The following is a 15,329-nucleotide window of genomic DNA, read 5'->3' on the forward strand; positions in this document are numbered from 1 at the left end:
CAAAAAAAAAAACTTGAACGTACAATCCCAAAATATATATCCTTATACTGTAAAATATATCATAGGCTATCATTTTAAAACATGTAGTGCGTTAGCTCGAAGGAGCGAGCTTAAGCTTGATTACAAATGACTCATTTTTACTCTTGACTTGCTCAAATCTCTACAAGATCAGTCGATGTGTTTCAGTATGCAACAATAGAAGACCAATTCGATCAAGTGAGATAAAAAAAAGGAAAAAAAAAACACGTACAGAACAGATAAAAGGTTGAATCATATTTATGAAGTGAAACTTTTGTACCTTTCCACCACCTCTCCTTTTGAAACATCATCGAGTGAAACAAAGGAGGCCAATAACGAATTGCATGAATACAGGTCCGACGAGTACGAACTATTTTAGTTTCCATAAGATTCTTAGTTTCATGATTATAAGTTATAACGAATCACACCACAATCACTTTTCATTAGGATTTCCCCATCGCTCAAGAACAGAATTGGTTCATACACACCTGTCCTGGCAAATTGTGGATTTCGATCCACAACAAAAGCTTTAGTCCAAGACTCTTGAACACCGTAATTCTTCATAACCCACCCATTACATCGTACACGATGCCGTGGAAAGACACATAAAAGGAGAGAACTTTCTAACACTCCCAACCTCAACAAATTATCCATCTTCTGATCATCTATAGACGGTGGTGGTAGTGACCGAAACTTTTCTCTTTCAAAGTTGAAAGAATATATCCTCCAATAAGGATAAGGATTGCCATATGAAATCCAATGAAGAGACTCGTGCAGAAGAGCATTGAACGAAAGGCAGAACGTGCCTGTAGGAGCTTTTCCGATGCTTTTCCAAACTCTTGTACTAAGGATGTATATAAAGGCCTCTCTGGTGCCATAGTCTGTTTGCAGCACCTTGTATTTGTTGGCGGACGCACTAAAGCCAAGTGCAACAAAATCATTCATACAGCAGAGCCCGTTCCATGCTTTCTTAAAAGTAGGTGAAGGAATAGGAAGGGTGATGTACTGGCCCAAAATTGGATTGCACACATAAAATGAAAATGAAAATTCTCCTTCCTTACTGCCTGTCAAACAAAGCAAGCCATTGCATGAGTTTATCAGAGCATATTTAGAAATTGGAAGGGGTGCAAATTTCTTTCTTTCCAACCAGGGTTGACTAGAACCAGCCTTTTCTTCTATATAGGTGAAATCAAGATTGCTTTGTTGTTTTCTGTCAGAATATGACTGGATCAACATTGCAACGCCGATAGATGATCTGGGAAGCTGTAGACGAGCAAACTGAGGGTCAGAAATTATGTTAAACCACTCTTTGCAAACGCGCCTGCAGTTGAAGAGGATCTTGACTGAGGAGAGCCTTGAGAGAATGTCCATAACTAAAGCATGGGGAAGTTGTTGGATTCTGCAAACACCTTTCAGCTGTCGTCGTTCTTTTCTTTGCCTTTTTCCACTCTTCATTGGTGCTTTACTGTTTGGCCCCTGCTATAGGGTTTTCTTTGTTTTCTTTCCGCGGCACTAGATGGGGTTTGATTTGATGTCCAGAGAAAAAGAATCGTGATGAACTCCGGGAGTGATCGACAAGAGAGTAGGCGGCCAACTGAAATCTGTAAAACCAAAGGTGCAAAGCATATTCGTCAAATTTGATGCTGCTGGACTACAAGCGATTAGTGAACTTGTAGCAACATGGATACAGTTTTTTTCTTTAAAGTGTCTAATTTACAGAGGTTAACAAACTAAATTCGTGCCAAATTGGAGTTTCTCAAACAAATAACAAGCAACTGGTGGACCTGTAACAACATGGAAACATCAGAAATTGAGAAGTGATCAAACACAAAACTACCACTGTGAATATAACTACAAAGTTTCACACCGATTGATCAGAGGGTGGAATGAAATACCATGACAATTGAAAAGTGTGACATAAGTTATGATGGATGAAATTAAGATAGAGTTGCGTTATATCTTTCACATACCCTGTTCATAGTGTGAAGGCCCTCTACATTCGATCTCCACAGATCGGTGACCTACTACAGGAGCCACCTAAGACACAAATATAACCAAGTTGGCAAGATTCCAGGGATGGGGAGTGACATGTCAGTCATGTGAAGATAATACCGGTACAAATTAACTTCTTCCTGTCTCTCTCATACTTGCGATATCCTTCATAGAAGTGGTTTAGGGTTTAGGTGGTTCATTGGGGGTCCTAACATGTCAAACAATAACTTTCTCTGTTGCACGTAGGAGGAGAGGGAGTAGCACCCATGGGATAGTTAACACTTACGGGTGCTATCTACTACGTACCAAAAACATTGCCTCAGCTTAATAGTATTCGTACAAAATTTTAATTATAATCTAAGCTTTCCTATATATCTTCCTACTTTTGTAACTCTGACAGACAATACAGGCTTCTTAATTGGGGAGTAGGCAAGTATGAGCTGGAAAATTTGGAGAGCAGATCCATTTCAAATATTTACCACAAAATTCTGGTTCGTTTAACGAGGTATCAAAACTGACTTCCCATAGCAAGACCAGTAATATACATTTTACCTATCAATGCTGCAAGGCCAAGACTACCAAACGAAAGCAATTGATAATCCTAAAAAGGGAAGGGACAACACACAGTTTCACTTGCCTAGACAAAAACTTTTATACGGTTTATACTTCAAATCCGGTTTATTATCAGAAAAACTATGTTCTCCATTTTCTCCATTTTCCTGCCAGTTATTTAAAACCTAGGGTTTATTAGTTCTATACGATCAAGCTCAAAACTCAACCTTCCTAGACCAGATATTTGATTTTGAGTGTCAAGCAGGAAAATTACCAAAAATCAGCCTCCGAACAAAAAATTTCTCATGATTCAACCACAAACTGAGCCCAAACACAGAAAAATCTAAGCTAATGGAACCAAACAGAAGCGAAAGACCAAACCAACAACACGATACTAATACACATAGTTCTTCGAATCCAAAAATTTGATGACAACCCTAGCTTATAGAGGAAGACTAATTTGAAAATCAAATTCACCTGTGGAGGATTAGCGAGCACTTGTAGCGAGTTAGGTTCTGAAACGTCGATAAGGGTGACAGCGCAATCGAGCAGCACTACAACTAAAAGAGAATGTTTTTTTGTTTTTTTTTTGGTCAAATAGCACTACAACTAAACTAAGGGCACGTTTTGGTTGGGTTTAGGTCACAATGAGTGTTGGCTTGGTCGATCAAAAGCTGGTCAGGTGGACTCTGGGTGGCGAGTTAGTATCGACACACGTGAGTTGTCTAGTTTCAGGGTTCTTTTTGGCTAGATGAGAGGTGAGATGTCAAAGATTCACTGCTCCTGCGTTTGTTGTCTTTGCCATATAGTTGTAGTGCAAGTTTTGAGTCTGTCATTATAGAGTTCCAGTGTGAAGTCTAGTGGCCATTTATGTTTTAGAGATGTTGCCCAAACTCGTTGTAAGCAGTTCATTATTAATGAAGTTCTTCTTGATCAAAAAAAAAAAAAAAAACCAAGGGCACGTTTACTTACTTGGAAGGAAAGGGAATGATTACGGGGTAAAAACATTCATGCGTTTACTGACACATAAAGGAATCATTTTGATTCCGGGTAAAAGAATTTATGCGTTTACTAACACATGAAGGTATCGAAATGGATGTAGGTCTCACCTCCTTATCAGGAATCGATTCCTGAATACTCAGGAATTCGATTACGAAGGGGGGAGATGGGTTTATGAATCATTCCTCCGGAATCAATACCGATTCCTTTCTTCTCCCATTCCAGTTGTCTCCGATTCATGATTATTTTCCATTCCAAGTAAGTAAACGTGCCATAAAAGAGTGTTTTAGAGAAACGGGAATTGAGAGAAAATTGTTGTGTATTCTCATTGATAATAGGAGACTCTTTATATAGAGGATTACAAGGCATAAAATCTGAATTGTACAAGGAAAGGTAATCATACATTGAATAGGAATCTCTAAGATTCTCCGAGATTATCTAATTAAACCATATTACCAATAGGTCAAGTAACCTAGAGTTTGAGCCAGACACAAAATAGAGATTTACTTGAACACTCCCCCTTGTGTCCCCAAACTTGGTGCTCATGTCGTTGCCTAGTCAAAAACCTTCCCGAGTAACAAAAACTCTGTGGGACAAAAATAACCTCAGTTGAAGGAGAAAAAGAGTACAACACACCCTTCACGTTTCGAGATGAACATGTAGACATCTCCCCCTGATGTCTGTGCCTCCCCCTGATGATTACGATCATGGGAGTTCAGATAACTTTCTCAAGTTAATGCTTATCACATGTTTCTCTAATGTGGATTTAGGCAATGACTTAGTTCACTTTGATCTTGAGGAGCTTCTGTTGTTGCTGATTGTAGAAGAATTTGGGGGATATGTGCTTGGTGTTGTCGCCTTTGATGTAGCCTTGCTTCGTTTGTTCAATGCAAGCAGCATTATCCTCATAAATGCTCATGGGCTCATCTGTGGTAGACTTTAGACCACAATTACTTCGAACATGCATAACAATGGACCGAAGCCATATACATTCACGAACTGCTTCGTGAAGAGCAATAATCTTTGCATGATTCGAAGAGGTAACGAATAAGGTCTGCTTTGTAGACCTCCAAGATATCGCGGTCTTTCCCATGGTGAATACATAACCAGTTTGGGAACTACCTTTGTGCGGGTCAGAGAGATACCCAGCATCAGAAAAGCCTTCCAAAACACTTATATCGTTTTAGGATGGGGATAGGGGACGTGAACCACTATGTATGGCGTCCCTGGCATTTGATAGGTCCGAATCCATCGTCTCTCTGCAGGAATAGAACAAGCCCATATCAATCGTACCTGTAACACCCCAAGCTGCACCTCATCAGCTTAAGCACGTCACAGTGCCGCGAGTCTCTAAAACATAAACCGAACGCTCGATTTACATTCTAGAGAACCACTAGGCATTTTGTTTGAAAACATTTTGTATAAACACAGCGGAAGCTACAAACATTTTTGAGGTGAAAATCCTTGAATCACTGTGACGTGCTATATATGCTTGTCATGATATATATGCTTATTTAAATGGGGTGCTAACAGCAAGGAAACATGGAGTTATTTTGTCTTATGGAAGTTAGTTGTTCGCTGGGATTATTTACGTGAATTAGGATTGGTCGAAAAAGCTATATAGGTGAAGGATAAATTATTTGTTCTAAGGAAGTTTCTAACTTAGAATTGTCGGGTTTAGAATTCCAGTGACCCACGGCTTGACAAACGACGGTGAAAGCTCGGAGATTGTCAAAGCATGGATTCCAAGTAGGGGAGACTCACTTACGCCTCACTAGAGTTTTCTTTACATATTCGTTTTAAGTACTGCATGACTTATGCACGGTTCCAGTATGTTTTATTTATTTTATTTCTATTTATATATCTATTTTATTTTATTTTATTTTATCGACACGGAAATAACTATTAACATGTCAGGGTCGTGCTATACGGTCAAGTAAGTTAGATGACTTGAGAGCGAAGGGTGGCACCGACTTCCTTGGGTTCTATCCCCTTAACCTCCGGAGGGTAAGTTAAGCCGGTCGTCCGGGTATTTCTGATAGTAATGACGGGCCCGGTACGTGTGTGTAGCTAGGTAGTGGACGCTCTCTCTACGCTTACCTGGTAAACATATTGGTTGAGGTGAGGCCGTGTAGTTGGTCTATAGGACCGGTCATCTGGTTTGTGAGATCTTGGGATCCCGTATACAAGTCGTACTCTCAACCTCAATTGTAAACTTTTTTTGCACCACAATTCTAAAAGGCCTTACAAGCTTTTGTGGCATGGGTTTGTGGCACAAGCTACAAACTCGTGTTCAGAGGCTTGCAGCGCTATAACGTAATTCTTCCGGGGCGTTATAGTACTACTTAGGTATCAAAAGATATCTTTAACACCAGTCCAATGGCGTCGTGTTGGCGCAGACCTATATCTAGCTAACAAGTTCACAGCGAATGAGATGTCCGGTCTTGTCCATTGTGCTAAGTACAATAATGCGCCTATCGCACTTAGGTAGGGCACTTCGGCCTCTAGCACTTCTTCGTTGTCTTCTTTTGGACGGAATGGATCCTTTTTTGGATCAAGACTACGGACGACCATTTGGGTGCTTGAAGGCTTAATTTTGTCAGTGTTGAAACGCCTAAGCATATTTTGGGTATAAGTTGATTGATGAATCAGGATACCATCTTCACGGTGCTCAAGTTCCAAACCGAGGCAAAACCGTGTTTTCCCAAGATTTTTTTTATCTCAAACTCGGATTTCAAGTGTTCAGCGGTTTCTCTTAACTCTTTAAAGGTGCCTATTATGTTCATGTCATCGACATAAACCGCTACTACTGTAAATCAAGAACTTGTCCTTTTTATGAATACACATGGGCATAGTTCATCGTTGACATATCCCTTACCAATCAAGTAGTCACTTAGACAGTTATACCACATCCGTTCGGATTGTTTCAATCCATATGGTGAGCGTTTCAACCTTATGGCAAACGCGCTCCGTGGTTTAGAGCCGCTTGATTTGGGTAACTGAAGTCCATATGGAACCTTCATGTATATCTCAGTATCTAGATGCCCATATAGATACGCAGTAACCACATCCATAAGTTGCATGTTCATTTTTTCAGAAATTATCAAACTGACAAGGTAGCAGAACGTAATGACATAGAATAGGTCTCCTCATAGCCGATTCCAGGACGTTGTGAGAAGCCTTGCGCCACAAGGCGAGCTTTGTACCTTACAATCTCGTTTCTCTCATTATGCTTTCTAACGAATACTCATTTATGACCAACTGGTACGGTGTTGGGTGGTATTGGCACAACCTTTCCAAATACCTTTCTTTTCGCTAGAGAATCAAGTTCTGCCTGGATCGCATCTTTCCATTTTGGCCAATCAGCTCTAAGTTGACATTCATCAACAGAGCGTGGTTCGATGTCATCGGTCTCAATAATTTCACGCGCTACAGAATACGTGAATACATCATTAATGATGATGGAGCTTCTTTCCCACGTCCCGTGTACACTAGTGTAATTTATAGAGATCTCTACGTTCTCAGGGATAGGTTCTGACATTGAGGCGTCCCCCAATGATGTCTCTTGGACATAACCATAATCTGGAACATTCTCATGGGACGGATTTTGAGTATCGATGATCAAATGATTTGTTTGTGCCTCATTTGCGGGATTCCAGCCATCGGAATACGGTCACCGGTCGCCACCCACCGGACTTCTTTGAAAATCTCGTCGGAGATCCCTAAAGAGGTCGTTAGAGATCTCATAGGTCGCCGGAAATGTTTATTGCTCCCCTCCCAATAGACATCTATTGTCCTCCAATAGACATCTATTGTCCTCCAATAGATTACTATTGCCCCCCAATAGACGGACAATAAACCTCTATTACCCCCAATAAAGGTTGGGGGGGGGGGGGGTGACAGGACCCGCCCCGGATTTCACCCCGAAATCGGGAGTGGCCCTGCGGGGCCCACCTTAGTGATAACTCTACCGAGAACTGGTCGAGTCACCCCTAAAGTGGACTACCCAAAACAGTAACCCACAATAGATCAGAGCCAAACAAAGAAGTGCGGAAGCTATTCGTCATCTATGCCTCGAACCACGTACGCACGACCTCAACTAATAACGCCTGCAAACTGGGCATTAGAAACCGAAAGGCCCAGGGGAAAATAGATGAAAAACGTTAGCGTGAGTGGACAAAAATAAACAACTTAAACAAAAAAGATTTTATACTTTCCCACATTTATTTCTTTAAAACTCCCGATGCATGCAATAATTAAGAAAAGACCGACTAGCCCCGCTAGTCAAGAACAACAACAAAAGAACATGGGGAAAATGGATTCACCATACGGGAATGGAGCCCCTCAGGCTCAACCTACCCTCGACTGCCACTCACACATAGATTGTGCGAGGAGGAGAACTAATAACCTCAACTTCCATTCACACATAGATTGTGTGAGGAGGAGAATATCACCTCGACTACCACCCACGTGAGGAGGAGAAAGCTACCTCACTGCCACTCACAAACACAAAGTAAGTGAGGAGGAGACCTATTCACATGACCCGCGTATGGTGAGGAAGAAGATCGTAGAAAGCCAATAAATCTGTATAGTTTCCCCACATATCTCACGAAATAAGAATCCAAGTGTATAAAGACGTGACCCCGCACGCCGAGATCATCTCAAGTTCTAAAATAAGTAGGGTATAAAGAAGTATAAAGTTTTGCTTCCTCGAATTCTTATTTCGTAAATCTCTTTAAAAGCTCCAAGAGCTGAATATAAATATAAAATCAATAGTATAAGCAAATCCCATTTCAAAAAAATCTCTCAAAATCTCCAAGAAACAAACCAAATCCAAAATCATTAATTAGGCATTCCAAATGCCAAAATGGAAGGTCAATAAATAAATGAGAAATCCAACTCCATCAAAACTCATCTCGAAAATCTTCCAGGAACTTAAATCGGCGATTAGAAATATACTTAATTCCGGAAAATTACCTCGGAAATAAGTAATTCGTCAAATAATGTTATAAATCATAACCAACCTTTGAAACTCAATGTTGAAAGTAAAACCACGAGATAAACCGAAATCAAATTCCGAAAATCAATTCATTTGCTCAAAATGTAATATGATTAATAACTAGAGCATTAATTTAAGAAATAAATGCATGCATCATTATTTAAAAACAAAAGTCCACTCACAGTACTATTGGGCGACCACGCAAACAAGTTCCTTCATCGAGCAATAGCTCGGTACGTCGTCCTGTACACAATTATGTTTCCGTAAACGGCAATCCGATAAAATAAATACGAACCTAAACGAAACTCGAAAATCCCTATTTCCATTACTTCTCAAATTCCACCCAAATCTCTTCCACAACACTACTTCCTCAATTTACATATTCCACAATGAAAACGAGGGAAATCCGACGGCCGGATTTCCCACAATTCCATCACAAAACTCCAAACTTCGGAAATTCACAAACAATTCCAAACTCCTCCAAAATTCACCAAACTTCACATACAAGCTCTACAACAATATACAATTTAATGGGCTAAAAACTGAAATTAAAACACTGCCATATAAGCCTCCACGCGCCACCAACAGTGGCAGCGCGTGGGCCCCACGCGCCGGCGGCCACCACCTCCGATGGCCACCAAAATTTAGCAGCACCATCATCTCATCATTCCAAACACGTTTCTCAACTACCACAACCCGAGAAAACCACTAGACCTAGGTCAACAATTAAGAAAACAGTAAACCCAGATTTATGAACAGTACCGAGAATTTCAAACCTTCGATTCTTCCTCCACGCTGCAAATCGTGGCTTGAGGCTAGGGGGAAAATGATCCTTGCCAAAAACCGAACCTTCGACGCCAGTTTGGTGGCCGGAGACTGCTGGAAACGGAAGATATCGACGTTGACCACTTCTGCTATAGTGAAACTTCAAGGACCCGATGCGTCATTTTCTGGCCAAGTCGCCGTGAGTTATCGCCGTGGGGAGGTTGGGTAGGGGTAGAGGAGTCGACCGGTGCTAATTGTTCGCTCCTAGGTGGCCGGAAGAGGGAGATGGCCGGAGTTACAGAGAGAGCCGAGGAGAGGAAGAAAAACGCAGGGGAGGAGGAGAGAGAGAGAGAGAGAAAAAAGAAAAGTTACCTGCCAACAGTAAAAATTCAAATATATACTACTTACCGTGAACAGTAACTTTAGTATTCCGCTTATAACTTTCGCATACGAGCTCCGATTTTTACGTACCACATATCCACGCGCTCGGTTTAACGTCCCCTACAACTTTCATGAAGAACATTTTCTCAAATTTTGACACGAACAAAAAGTCAACTTTTAGGGCCACTAAAAGTACGGAAACGAAAGTAAAAGTGAAAGTAGTTGTCGTTTACCGTCCAAATGACTAGTAAACCGGTGGATTCAGGTTCGGGACGTTACAGGGGGGGCAATAGAGGCTTATGAAACTTCGCTGGAAGTCTCCAAAGAGGTTGTTGGAGATCTCATATGAGGCCGGAGAGGTTTATTGCTCCCTCAATAGACCTGTATTACCCATAGACGTCTATTATCCCCCAATAGAACTTTCGGTCACCGAAATAAGAACTAATCTCCCTATAATTAAATAAATAAAACTTTGATTAAGGGAAAAAAACGGAAGATTATATCAATTCAAAACATTTATAACCCCTCAATAGAAGTCTATTACCCCTTAAAAGACTTATAACAAACCTCTAATAAACTTTTGAAGTCCACGGAAACAAATTCACAAAAGAGTAGAACAAGCTGGTAGAAATTAAATCACTAATGCTCCAAAATAAGAAACCTTCAGAATATTATAGGAATAGAATCCTGCATTTTCCAACTTCTAGTTTACACATGTCAACGTGATAGCCTTCTTCTATGTTATATATAAAAAAGAACACGTGATGGCCTTCTTTTCTATGCATGTTATATATCAAAAGTACAGAAGGATTTATCTCACCAAATAGTAAACTCACATTGGCCAGGCTGAGCCTCTATTTCCATGGATGCTTTGTTCAGCTAATTAACCTCTACAGAGCTATAAAGCATAGTTAATCTTTGATTTAATTTTGTATGAGGGCTTCGTTATGAAGAGAAGAGAACCAAGTGAACCTCCAATTCAAGACCTACAACCAAGGTAACGAAACCCACAACCAATTAAACCTCCATGACAACGATACAGAAGAGAACCAAGTGAACTAATCCGTGCCGATTGCCGAACGTTTTGACCCCGACATCCTCGATTATGATTCCTGGATATCGCTTCGACTCGCCAAACCGTCTTCTACCTCTGGTACGACAACATTCGACGCCGAACGCATTCACCAGCTAAAGAACCAGCTCCAATGTGGCCGGGTCGAACTTTACCCGGTACAGCTAATCTGTTGAAGGACCAAACGACTCCAATTGCCAGGCCTAGTCCTTCACCGGAGAGAGAGAGAGAGAGAGAGAGAGAGAGAGAGAGAGAGAGAGAGAGAGAGAGAGGATATATAAGCTTACTAGAGATTTTCGACAAGCTGAGTGAGTCGATGTGGGATGAGAGAGAGATTGATGTTGAGTGGCAGTGGTTGTAATTTTTTAATTGGGTCGAGGGCAAAATGGTCATTTAACATTAAATTGTGTATGTGAGAACAAAAATCTGTCTAGGGTAAGTTGGATAATTTTTGCTTATTTTGATGCTTTGAATCAAAGACCCTAATTGTTATTTGAGTGTGCTTCGTTTGTTTGGTATGATAACTTCATTGTACTGAGGTTTTCAAGTGTGTCCAGTGATATATATGATAATTGTTGGGGTTGTGCCTGTTTGCCCAAAAACTCATGGTATTTTGCCCAATCAGTCCATCATCCTTGTATTTTTCTCATTTACACAACTTTTAGGATAAAAGACTCATAAGGGTAGTCCTTTTTAAAGTAGTGCCTAGTATATCCTATGCTGAATTTTGGGTCCAAAACTCACTTTTTCCTAGAAAAACCTGTTCAAACTTCTGAGAAAAACAAAACTAGCCTTCAACATGCCAAAGTTTTTCACCTAACGGTTACTTTAACAGGCAGAATCACTGCTGCTTGTTTTTATCCTAAGCTGAGGCAAATTTTCTTAAGAAACTGAAAATCTGAACTTAAGGTAGTATAAAATAAAGGCCAAACATAACACAGATATAATATAATAACATAAACTTAAAAAGACTTGATGAATTGGGTGAACACATTGAAATTATTTATTTAAACATAATTACAGGCTAACAATTCAGAGCCTCATTCTCAGGTAAACAACTAAAAAGCTGTTTAGCTATCCATAAGAATGATTGCAATTACTTACTTGTAATGAAAGCACACTTCACACTTAGACAGGAAGGAAAGAGCACACTGCTACTATGGCTTTCTTACTTCTTGAGAGAATTTGATTCTTCTCAATTTTCTGATCTAGAACTGATATGGAAATTTTTGAATGAATTACAATGAAACCTAAAGCTCCTTATATAGGGAGCGGACTCCAAACTGGAATTCAAAACAACTATATCTACATAAGGACTCCGTGATTTTCTGCTTTCTTGAGTGCTCCTGCTGGTGGAGGTCGGACGGGGAAAAGCAGATTCTTTTAGGTAAAATGTTTTTCACCTTTCTTTTCTGAAAAGCAAAAGTAGCTTTTGGGAAAGATCCAAAAGTACTTTCAGTGCTTTCTACACCTACTGCTTCACATGTTCTCGTCTGTTTCTGAATTATGACCAAGGACGAACGAGTCGTTATCTGCCTGGGTCATACGAGCAGTTGTTGTATTGTCTTCGACATCTGTATCAACATACATCTTGTAGTGGTTGTCTGTTTCTAGCTTTTCAACCCACTGTAAGCATGCCAGTGTCAAGTCTATCTCTTTTCTTGTGAGAGATAGGAAGAGGTCACTGCTGACTACGTCAGGATGATCGTACGCAGTGATAATTGTCTTTTCTCCTGCTGCCAGGAAAGTATTCTTGGTATCTTTAGAGATGATCTTCTTGATGTACTCTAGTGATATGGCCTTCATCCATGGAATGCTTGAATTTGGCTGGCCATTGTAAGCAACACAGGCAGGCTAAAGATATCTTCTTCGAATGATTCTCACATAATGATAAGGAGAAATGTATTCAACTTCACCGTTTGTTTTCTGAATCCATTCTGGTGGGGTAGATCTGAACTTCAATCTCAGCATGCAGTCATTTTTTCTGACATTTTTGACTGTGTTGACGATTATAGGGGCAGTCCCTTGAGATCATCATTCGTTTTAGTTCATAGATTATGGACAAAACCATTTTCAACAAGCCAAAGCTTGTGTTCTTGAGGATGTGCACTCTGAACATTGACTAAGTATCTTCCAACATAAGGTCCTGCAATAATGAAGAGAGTTGGAGGAATACAAGCCTCGGAATTATGCCTTCCTATCATATTATGGAATTCGAACCAATCTGATTCTTTTAGTGCTATGATAGGAATTCGAGCACTTTCTGGATCTTTAAGATAGTGAATTTTTTCACTTCTAATAGCACTCTACTGTATTTGAATTTCTTCATGCTGTGGTCTAGCATTTTCATGGAGTTCTTCAGCTAAGGCGAACAAAGCTGGGAACATAATACCACTGTTTCTTTCCTGAAAGGCAAATAAGAGATTATCCAGGATTGCCTTCTGGTGGTAAGCTAGCCTCCTGCAAGTTCTGAACACAGGATCAGCAAAGGTTCTTAATTCATAATTGAAAATATTTATTACTCCAATTGGAGTTGGTTTGCTTTTTGGCAAAGCAACAGCCGTCAACGGTCTTGATGAGCCTTTACCGTCTGCCTTTTGAGACGGGCTAGCCAATCCTTTACCCTGGGATTGATCAGTTGAAGCTAGTCCTTTTGGACCTAGCAGGAATCTTTTGAGGATTTTTTTCTTTAGGATCCTCAGCAGGTTCATGTTCTTTCCCAGGTCTTCTGCTTCTGGAATTATGACCTTCGTCGTCATCTTTTCGACTGAACATGGCCAGTTCTCTAGTTAAGGCGTCTGGAAGATAGTTCTTGTTTCCTGCAATTAATTCAACATTATAATCATATTGGTTAAGAAATAAATGCCAATTTCCTAGTCTTCCTCTATCAGCAGCTTTATCAAGTTTAAAATTTTTGAAATTCTTTACTCTAGCACAATCGGTGCGGACAGTAAAGGGTTTTCCAAGAAAAGCTGGAGAATTTAAAATTGTTTTCTTCACAGCCAAAATTTCTTTTTCCCCTGTGGGATAATTCAGTTATGCAGGGCTGAACTTGCCACTACAAAATTTACAGATCTTTTCAATGTTAGTTCCTGGCGTTTTTGCCAGAACAACACCGGACCAGTAATTATCACTCGCATCTGTTTGGAGGATAATTTCATCATCTTCTTCTGGTTGTTGCAGAGGAGGGAGGTTTTTGCAGAGATTTTTTATCTGCTTTACAATTTTCTCATCATCTGCAGTGAAGTTCCATTTTCTCTTGGAACTTGTCTTAGGAGATAACATTGCTATTAGTCCTGAGATTTTGGGAATGAAATCTCTCCCATAATTTATGACTCCTAAGAATCTCTCTAGACTCTTGGCATCAGGAATTCTATCTGGGAATTTCCAGATCTTCTCAAGGATGTGAGGTTGGAGTTTTATTACTCCATTCTTGATGTTTATTCCTAGGAAGTCAACTTCATTGAGGATAAAGAAGATTTTCTTTTCTCCTAGGACAATTCCATGCTGAACTATCAGCTTTACAACCTCGTGGAGGTGTTTCATGTATTCTTCTCTGTTTTTGGAGAATACAAGGATGTCATCAATATAGACGACGCAGAATTCAGCCACATGCTTGAAGATGTTGTCCATCTTTCTTTGGAAGATTGAGGGGGCTTGTTTTAGACCAAAAGGCATTACTAACCATTCGTAATGACCTTGTGGTGTTCCAAATGCAGTGAGAGGAACACTCTCAGGATGCATCTTGACTTGCCAAAAACCCGACTTTGCAACGAATTTTGAAAAGACTTTAGCTCCTCTGAGCTGGTTAATCAATACTCTTACTTGAGCAATTTGATAACCGTCTTTGACAGTCTTCTTGTTGACATCTCTGTAGTCAATCACCATTCTAGCTTTTCCTCTGAGGTTTTCTGCATGATTTCTCACATAGAATGCTGGAGCATGATGAGGGCTAGTAGAGGGCTGAATTAATCTCTTGTTCAGGAGATCTTCAATATCTTTTCTGAAATCTTTTTGGTCTTCCTCTTTGTACTGAGGAATAGTTTTGACATGACAGATGGCATTCATATCATGTAGTCTTAATTCACAGACCACTGGGTCTTTTTCCCAAAATTTATGAGGGTCTACATCGATATTTTGCTCGAGTAGTTTCTTGATTTTATCAAGAGTGGGAATTTTCTGAGACTTAAGCTTATTCTGAAAGTGCTTGAGGTTATGCTCGTGAATGAAACTAGCTTCTTCATCTGTGCTAGTTGTTTCTTCTTCTTCATCTTCAGAAGATGATTTTTCAACAAGTAATTCTTCTTGTTGTTTGATTTGGAAGATGGTTTCAAATTTGGGGTTGTAGGGGGTAAGATCACCACTATTCTGTTGCAATCTCTGATATTGGGTAGGAAAGTTTGGACCTACTACACTTTTGGCTTGAGTAAGCATGTCTGCCTAGTACACCCTTTCTCCTTTTCTGAAGCCTATCGCTTCTTCATCCTGGATAAATCTCTGTTGGAGAATAAAATCATTTCCCAACAAAAAATCTGATCCTTGGCCTTCAGA

The 15,329-nt window shown here is 40.1% G+C and overlaps 1 protein-coding gene across 1 annotated transcript; it reads right to left on the reverse strand.

Annotated features, from left to right (window-relative positions):
• Positions 1 to 423: 423 nt before the first annotated feature.
• Positions 424 to 1,473, reverse strand: LOC112199226 (F-box protein At3g07870). Its single transcript, XM_024340272.1, has one exon. The coding sequence runs from the start codon at positions 1,471 to 1,473 to the stop codon at positions 424 to 426; it is 1,050 nt and encodes a 349-aa protein (XP_024196040.1).
• Positions 1,474 to 15,329: the final 13,856 nt, after the last annotated feature.

This window comes from Rosa chinensis, chromosome 4 (assembly GCF_002994745.2).
Source record: "Rosa chinensis cultivar Old Blush chromosome 4, RchiOBHm-V2, whole genome shotgun sequence".
NCBI classification, from domain to species: domain Eukaryota; kingdom Viridiplantae; phylum Streptophyta; class Magnoliopsida; order Rosales; family Rosaceae; genus Rosa; species Rosa chinensis.

What these genes read in the sequence shown, in the direction of transcription:
- LOC112199226 (XM_024340272.1), bottom strand. Translation starts at nt 1,473, where the DNA reads ATGAAGAGTGGAAAAAGGCAAAGAAAAGAACGACGACAGCTGAAAGGT.